At 35.6% G+C, this 9,076-nt stretch overlaps 1 protein-coding gene across 3 annotated transcripts; it reads right to left on the bottom strand.

Annotated features, from left to right (window-relative positions):
- Positions 1 to 558: 558 nt before the first annotated feature.
- On the bottom strand, positions 559 to 2,940 carry LOC116141934 (elongation factor P-like). Of its 3 annotated transcripts, none has more exons than XM_031427412.1 (6): positions 2,702 to 2,940; positions 2,570 to 2,600; positions 1,946 to 1,959; positions 1,798 to 1,848; positions 1,128 to 1,197; positions 559 to 581 (listed from the first exon to the last, which is right to left on the bottom strand). In XM_031427412.1, the coding sequence occupies exons 1-6, from the start codon at positions 2,897 to 2,899 to the stop codon at positions 577 to 579; spliced, it is 369 nt and encodes a 122-aa protein (XP_031283272.1). In that variant the 5' UTR covers positions 2,900 to 2,940; the 3' UTR covers positions 559 to 576. The 3 variants fall into 3 exon arrangements, with proteins under 3 accessions (XP_031283272.1, XP_031283276.1, XP_031283267.1); XM_031427416.1 differs by lacking the exon at positions 559 to 581 and adding an exon at positions 827 to 1,041 and having other exon boundaries at positions 2,698 to 2,829; XM_031427407.1 differs by lacking the exon at positions 559 to 581 and adding an exon at positions 837 to 1,041.
- Positions 2,941 to 9,076: the final 6,136 nt, after the last annotated feature.

Raw genomic sequence — 9,076 nt, forward strand, 5'->3', positions numbered from 1 at the left:
TCTTTCTTGTCTCGAGTGAACAATTTACAGTAAACAAAAGATTTGAGAGAATTTTTTCACAAACTGAAAATATTATTGATTTTCCCTTTTTTTGTAATGTACAAATGCTTCTCATTATATAGAGAAGAATCCGAACTTCAATTACAATTGAATCCGTGAAAAGAAAAAGAAACAGAAAAAAACAAAAATAGGTACAAAGTCTAAAAGTAAAGCTTACAAATTAAGGAAAGTAAAATCTACTTTTGACTAATCTAAAACATAATAATACCTATAACTAGCCAATTACATGCGCGAGTATGTTCCTAATCTCGCTACTGTAATTAATGGCTTGACGCTTAAGGTTAGTGACAAAGTGCCATGGAATTGGACACTTGAAGACACTAATTGTGTTAAGCAGACTAAGGCCTTGACAAAGCAGCTAAAACCGCTAAAACTCTTGGAAGATGAAGATAGATTAATCATAGAAAGTGATGCATCTCATCTGTATTGGGGAGGAGTGCTTAAGGCTAAGGGTACTGATAATATTGAACGAATTGTTCGATATGCGTCAGGAAAATTCTCTCCTGCTGAGATAAACTATCCTGTTCATGAAAAGGAAGTTTTAGCAGCGAAAGAATGGATTGACCGATTTTGATTGTTCGTAATCAGTCAGAAATTTACTTTAAGGACAGATTCCAAATATTTAAAAATCTTTATGAAATTATTTGTCAGATGACAAATCTAGATTAATCAGATGACAAATTTGATTATGCAAGAATCTAAATTGTTTATAATTTGCAGAAATAATTAAAATTGTTAATTACATCCATTAAATCCAGTACGAATGCCATGCAAAATTTTTTTATGAACCTAGCATAGAATAGCTAGGTAGGTCACAGATCCAAACGGACCAACCAAGTTACAATGATAAAAAGTGGGTTTAAATAAAAAGCTACTAAAACACCATTTGGATAAACTGAAGATAGAATATTAAGTTACAATGAAAAGCTAAATCTTTTTTGACAGAAGTAGATTACCCTACCACCATACGGACCAACAACCCTAACCAAATAAATAATCAGAGAGGAAAAATCAATATAGACTTCACTCAGCAAACTGGGAAAAGATTAAAAAGTTAAGATGCATACTTTCAACAGCCTCCTCTGTACCAAACCGTAAGCTTATTTTGTTTCCAGAATCTACATCACGAAGCTCCATCTATGATAGAGAGTATGTGGCATGTTAAATTTCCAACAAAAAAATTATAAGATCAAAAGAAGGAAGTTGCTGTATCATAGCAACATAAAATCATCACACTAACCAAGCACAGAAGTCCAATCATTAAAATCAGGATACAGGCAACCACAATGAAGAATGGTAAACCACAAATATACTACCCACTAAATTAATGAGTAAGACAATAATAATTTCATTGTATAAGAGAGATAAAAAGATATTTTAAAGTAAAATTGCACATTTTTGTGATTCATAACCTTAACGGAACCAAAAAAAGAAAATTATTATCCAATATCTACAGTCCCTGCAGTGCGTGCAGTCAGCTTTGATCCATAAGGGCAGTTTAACATCCTTAGAAACTCATTTGAGTAGTTAATTTCTAAGTTATATAACAATTACAATTCATATTTTTTTATAAGTCTAATGTTCAATATTAAAAGAGAAGTTCCACATTACAAAAAATCAATCCTAATAATGTTAGACCCACTGTTTCCATAGTACGGCTCTTAATATGATCTGTCAACTGTTAAGTTTTCTAATGAATATCCCACTGATTTGGACAAAAATGGGTTCAGAAATAACCTGCATCATGGCTCCTCCTCTTCCTCGCTGCTTATGTTGTGCTTCTATGACCTAAACCAAATTCTCAAAGCATCAATTACATTACATCATAGCCTTTCACAAGCCTGACTGTAGAAAAAGATAACATTAAAGCACAAAATGCATATACCTGGTAAAACTTCCCTGAAGTGAGTATCATCCACCACAATTATGAACACAAGATAACTTCGTTAGTTCATAATATATATGACCACGAAAGAGATTAAAACTCATTAACAATTAGTCTTTGTACAACTAAAAAGGGTTTTCATATTTTGCAGTAGTTAAATGAAAAAGATAAGAAGTTTGTTCTAATAAAAAAAGCCACTTAAAGAGTAAGCTTGGAGAAGCACTTAGACAAGTGATTTTCTACAAAACGTTTTCTCACGCAAGAAACATGCTAATGGTTTGTTTGGGAGAGCCCTTGACACCAATATACGCACTTATGTATCAATTTTATAACTACAGACCCAAGTGTTTCATGTGATCAAAAAATAAACTTGAAGAGCTATTACAGTCACAGGTGCTTTTCTAGAAAGAGCTTTTAAATACTCGTAGAAAGCACTTTCATTCGAAATTACTTAAAAGTTAAAATCACTTTCCACAACAAAATTCCTAAATTCCATTTCCCCAAAATGCTAGCTGATTTTTTTCTTCATCAAAAAATTATTTAAAAAAACTTTCATACGCATTTAAAAAAAAAAAAAAAAATAAAAACATTTTTGAAAACCGCTCACTTAAACGCAAGAATTACCTGTTTTTTCAATGACATTCCCAGGCCTCACCTGCACCAAATATTTGGATCAATTAATTAATTCATACTCAACAATTTCACAATTGATTTTCAATAAAATATCCAAAATAAACAAAATTGATTATCACTTGCATGAGAGGCGTTGACTTTGACGCCACGATGTTGACTGACGGACCACGGGGAGCGTAGTAGACACGTGCCACCATTACTGTCGGCGGTGCTCCGATGACAGTCGGGTGACGGTAACAAGCTCGGTAACGAGCGCGAATAAGAAGGATTGAAAGTGAAGAGAGCGCGAGAGAGTCTCTTACTCGCTTCGAGAGCTCGCATTTTTTGTTTTGTTTTTGTTTCTGTACGGTCGAATTATGGTTTATGTAGGGGAGAGCAGAGGTTGAAGATAGATTAGAACGGCGTCGTACACCTGGATAGCAATTTGGCTTGACCCGCGGCTCGGATTCGGGTTTCGGTCGATGGTATTAACGAACGGGTGTGAGGTGATTAGGAAATTAATTACGGTGGGATTAGAATGTTTCATCCCAATCGTACCATTTTTTCCTCTAATGGACAATTTTAACCTCTTCGATTTTAGGCAATTAAAATCTCTATTTTTCCCCTTTGATTTCCATTGTTGTATACGCCTAAGATAATGTAATGCATGTCTTAGATTTGTTGCATCACAATGTTTGACGTTTAAACAATGCTATGTGTACTAACCAAATTATACTAATCCAAGTATTAACAATTGATTTTTTTTTTTAGTTTTTGGGGTGAACTGACGTGGAAATAAGAGAGGTCTGTCACGTCAGTTAATACTTCAGTTGTATGATTTTTGGTTAGTGCACATAGCATTATTCTTTCTAATGTTAGGAAACGTGTTTGGATTTTGGCGTATAATATGTTATTGGCTTCATTTCAACTTTATAGATTTTGTGATTATGTCGTTTAGGCCTTCAAAATACCCATTTACAGCTTTTAATTTTAATACCATTTAACAATGCCAATATTTCAAAACATTAGTGGTGAATTGAAGTTATATTTGTGAAGACAAAAGGAGAGAAAATAAAAAAAGAATGGAATTGAATTGGTGTAGAAAAGTAGTAGGTTTGTTGTTTGTGGATGATGATGGGATCCAAAATGCATAGTATGTGACATTTTATGATTTTTCAAGGTTTTAATCTTAAAAAAATCATTAAAAAAATATGCTCGTGCGAATTGCTTCTTTTTTCTTGCGTTTGGTTCCTTGCATTAATCTCCACCACCATAAAAAAAAAAGATCAAAAGGATAATCTCTGAAAAGATCGTACCTTTGTGTGCCGCACGCCCCTACGGTGCACCAAAGGAAGGTTTTTGTTGCACACCAAGGGTGTGCATACCAATTGTACATAGCACAATTCAAATAAGGATTTTAGGTGTACAACAAAAAAAACCATCAACCCAAAATGCACAGTATGTGATTTTTTTACGATTTTCCAAAGTTTTAATATTAAAAAATTCATTAAAAAAAATCCGCTAGTGTGAATTGCTTCCTTTTATTTGCGTTTGGTTCCTTGCATTTTTCTCCACCAACATGAAAAAAAAACAAATCAAAAGGACAACTTCCAAAAAGATTGTCCATTAGTGTGCCGCACGCCCTTATTGTGCACCAAAGGAAGGTTTTTGCCGCACACCAAGGGCGTGCACACCAACTGTATACACCACAATTCAAATGGGGATTTTAGGAGCACAACAAAACAAACGCCAACAAAAAATGCATAGTATGTGATTTTTTAAGATTTTCCAAAGTTTTAATCTACAAAAAATAATTAAAAAAAATCCGCTTATGCGAATTGCTTCCTTTTTCTTGCGTTTGGTTTCTTGCATTTTTCTCCACAAAAAAAAAAAAAAAAAAAAAAAAAAAAATCAAAAGGACAACCTTTGAAAAGATAGTCCCTTGGTGTGCCGCATGCCCTTGGTATGCCGCACGCCCTTGGTGTGCTGCATGCCCATGCCGTGCACCAGACGAAGGTTTTTGCTGCACACCAAGGGCGTGCACACCAACTATACACACCACAATTCAAATGAGAATTTTAGGAGCACAACAAAACAAACCCTAACCCAAAATGCATAGTATGTGATTTCTTACAATTTTCCAACATTTTAATCTTCAAAAAATCATTAAAAAAAATTTGCTCGTGCGAATTGCTTCATTCTTTTTGCGTTTGGTTCCTTGCATTTTTCTCCACCACCATGAAAAAAATCAGATTAAAAGGACAACCTCTGAAAAGATCATCCCTTGGTGTGCCGTAATCCCTTGCTGTGCAGCAAAGGAAGGTTTTTGCTGCACACCAAGGGCGTGCACACCAATTGCACACACAAAAATTCAAAGGCGATTTTACGACAACAACAAAAAAAACCATAACCCAAAATGCATAGTATGTGATTTTTTTACGATTTTTCAAAGTTTTCATCTTCAAAAAATTATTAAAAAAAAATCTACTCGTGCTAATTGCTTCATTCTTTTTGCGTATGGTTCCTTGCATTTTTCTCCACCACCATGAAAAAAGTCAGATTAAAAAGGACAACTTCCGAAAAGATCGTCCCTTGGTGTGCTGCACGCCCCTGCCATGCACCAAAGGAAGGTTTTTGCTGTACACCAACTGTACACACTACAATTCAAATGGGGATTTTAGGAGCAACCAAAACAAACCCCGACCCAAAATGAATAGTATGTGATTTTTTTTTTTTATGATTTTCCAATTTTTTAATCTTCAAAGAATCATTAAAAAAAATCCGCTCGTGCGAAATGCTTCATTGTTTTTGTGTGTTGTTCCTTGCATTTTTCTCCACCACCATGAAAAAAATCAAATCAAAAGGACAACCTCCGAAAAGGAAGGTTTTTGTTGTACACCAAGGGCGTGCACACCAACTGTACACACCACCACTCAAATGAGGATTTTAGGAGCACAACAAAACAAACCCGAGCCAAAATGTATAGTATGTGATTTTTTACGATTTTCCAACATTTTAATCTTCAAAAAGTCATTAAAAAAAATCCGCTCATGCGAATTGCTTCATTCCTTTTGCGTTTGGTTTCTTGCATTTTTCTCCACCACCATGAAAGAAAACAGATCAAAAGGACAATCTCCGAAAATATCGTCTCCTAGTGTGCCGCACGCACCTGCCGTGCACCAAAGGAAGGTTTTTGCTGCACACCAACTATATACACCACAATTCAAATGTGGATTTTAGGAGTACAACAAAACAAACCCAGACCCAAAATGCATAGTATGTAATTTTTTACAACTTTCCAACATTTTAATCTTCAAAAAATCATTAAAAAAAACTTGCTTATGCGAATTGCTTCATTCATTTTGCGTCTGGTTCCTTGCATTTTTCTCCACCACCATGAAAAAAATCAGATCAAAAAGACAACCTCTAAAAAGATCGTCCCTTGGTGTGCCGCACGCCCTTGCCGTGCACCAAAGGAAGGTATTTGCTGCACACCAACTGTACACACCAAAATTCAAATGGGGATTTTAGGAGCACAATAAAACAAACCCCGACCCAAAACGAATAGCATGTGATTTTTGACGATTTTTCAAATTTTTAATCTTAAAAAAAACATTAAAAAAAATCCGCTCTTGCGAATTGCTTCATTGTTTTTGCGTTTTGTTCCTTGCATTTTTCTCCACCCCCATAAAAAAAATTATATCAAAAGCACAACCTCTGAAAAGGAAGGTTTTTGCTACACACCAAGGGTGTGCACACCAACTGTACACACCACCATTAAAATGGGGATTTTAAGAGCACAACAAAAAAAACCCCGACCCAAAATGCATAGTATGTGAATTTTTACGATTTTCCAGCATTGAAATTTCAAAAAATCATTAAAAAAATCCACTCATATGAATTGCTTCATTCTTTTTACGTTTAGTTCCTTGCATTTTTCTCCACCCCTATAAAAAAAATAAGATCAAAAGGACAACCTTCGAAAAGATCATTCCTTGGTGTGCCGCACGTCCTTGCCATGCACCAAAGGAAGGGTTTTGCTGCACACCAACTGTACACATCAAAATTCAAATGGGGATTTTAGGAGCACAACAAAACAAACCCCGACCTAAAATGCATAGTATGCTATTTTTTTACGATTTTCCAAAGTTTTAATCTTAAAAAAATCATTAAAAAAATCCGCTCTTGTGACTTGCTTCATTCTTTTGTGTTTGGTTCCTTGCATTTTTCTCCACCCCCATGAAAAAAATCAGATCAAAAGAACAACCTTCGAAAAGATTGTCCATTGGTGTGCTGCACGTCCTTACCGTGCACCAAAGGAAGGTTTTTGCTGCACACCAATGGTGTGTACACCAACTGTACACACCAAAATTCAAATAGGGGTATTAGGAGCACAACAAAACAAACCCCGACCTAAAATGCATAGGTTGTTATTCTTTACGATTTTCCAAAGTTTTAATCTTAAACAAATCATTAAAAAAATCCGCTCGAGCGACTTGCTTCATTCTTTTGCGTTTTGTTCCTTGCATTTTTCTCCACCCCCATGAAAAAAATCAGATCAAAAAGACAAGCTCCGAAAGGATCGTCCCTTAGTGTGCCGTATGTCCTTGCCGTGCACCAAAGGAAGGTTTTTTCTGCACACCAATTGTACACACCAAAATTCAAATGGGGGTATTAGGTGCACAACAAAACAAACCCCGACCTAAAATGCATAGGATGTTATTTTTTACTATTTTCCAAAGTTTTAATTATCAAAAAATCATTAAAAAAATCTGCTTGTGCGAATTGCTTCATTCATTCTACATTTGGTTCCTTGCATTTTTCTCCACCCCATGAAAAAAATCAGATGAAAAGGACAATCTTCGAAAAGATCGTCCCTTTGTGTCCAGGCGTGCACCGAAGGAAGGTTTTTGCTGCATACTAAGGGTGTGCATACTATAATTCAAATGGGGATTTTAGGAGCGCAACAAAACAAGCCCCGGCGCAAAATGCACAGTCTGTGATTTTTTACGATTTTTCAAAGTCTTAATTTTAAAAAAATCATTAAAAAGAAACCACTTGTGTGAATTGCTTCATTTTTTTTCTTTTGGTTCCTTGCATTTTTCTACACCACCATGAAAAAAATCAGATCAAAAGAACAACCTCAAAAAAGATCATCCATTGGTGTGTCGTATGTCTGTGCCGTGCACCAAAGGAAGGTTTTTGCTGCACACCAAGGGCCTGCACACCAACTGTACACACAAAAATTCAAATGGGGATTTTAGGAGCACAACAAAACAAACCCCGACCTAAAATGCATAGTATGTTATTTTTTACGATTTTCCAAAGTTTTAATCTTCAAAAAATCATTATAAAAAATCAGCTTTTGCGAATTGCTTCATTCTTTTGCACTTGGTTCCTTGCATTTTTCTCCACCCCCATGAAAAAAATCAGATCAAAAGGACAACCTCCGAAAAGATTTTCCTTCGTGTGCCGCATGCCCTTGTCGTGCACCAAAGGAAGGTTTTTGCTGCACACAAGGGCGTGCATGCCAACTATAAACACCACAATTCAAATGGGGATTTTAGGAGCACAACAAAATAAACCCCGGCCCAAAATGCATAGTATGTGATTTTTTACGATTTTTCAAAGTTTTAATAAGCAAAAACTCATTAAAAAAAAAAAAAAAACCGCTCGTGTGAATTGCTTCATTCTCTTTGCATTTGGTTCCTTGCATTTTTCTACACCACCATGAAAAAAATCAAATCAAAAGGACAGCCTCTGAAAAGATCATACTTTATTGTGCCGCACGCCCCTACCATGCACAAAAGGAAGGATTTTGCTGCACACCAAGGGCATGCACACCAACTGCACACACCACAATTCAAATGGGGATTTTAGGAGCACAAAAAAACAAACACCGACCCAAAATGAATAGTATTTGATTTTTTACGATTATCCAAAGTTTTAATATCTAGAAAATCATTAAAAAAAATCTGTCTTGTGAATTGCTTCATTCTTTTTGCTTTTTTTTTGCTTACATTTTTCTCCACCACCATAAAAAAAAAAAAAAAATCAGATCAAAAGGACAACCTCCGAAAAGATTGTCATTTGGTGTGTCGCACGCCCCTACTGTGCACCAAAGGAATGGTTTTGCTGCACACCAAGGGTGTGCACACCAACTGTACACACCACAATTCAAATAGGGATTTTAGGAGCACAACAAAGTAAACCCCAGCCCAAAATGCGCAGTATGTGATTTTTTATGATTTTTTGAAGTTTTAATATTAAAAAAATCATTAAAAAAAAAAGCTCTCATGTGAATGGCTTCATTCTTTTTCCTTTTGGTTACTTGCATTTTTCTACACCACCATGAAAAAAATCAGATCAAAAGAACAACCTTCGAATAGATCGTCCCTTGGTGTGTCGCACGTCCCTACCGTGCACCAAAGGAAGGTTTCTATTGCACAACAAGGGCGTGCACACCAACTGCACACACAAAAATTCAAACAGAGATTTTAGGTGCACAACAAAACAAAC

Source organism: Pistacia vera, unplaced genomic scaffold (assembly GCF_008641045.1).
Source record: "Pistacia vera cultivar Batoury unplaced genomic scaffold, PisVer_v2 Contig112, whole genome shotgun sequence".
NCBI classification, from domain to species: Eukaryota; Viridiplantae; Streptophyta; class Magnoliopsida; order Sapindales; family Anacardiaceae; genus Pistacia; species Pistacia vera.

Bases quoted from the DNA above. Each gene is read 5' to 3' on its own strand.
- LOC116141934 (XM_031427407.1), bottom strand. From the start codon at position 2,899: ATGCGAGCTCTCGAAGCGAGTAAGAGACTCTCTCGCGCTCTCTTCACT. The intron at 2,601-2,701 runs GCAAGTGATAAT...TATTTGGTGCAG, and splicing joins TCAAAGTCAACGCCTCTCAT to GTGAGGCCTGGGAATGTCAT. The intron at 1,042-1,127 runs GTATGCATCTTA...TTATTTGGTTAG, and splicing joins TACAGAGGAGGCTGTTGAAA to GGTTGTTGGTCCGTATGGTG.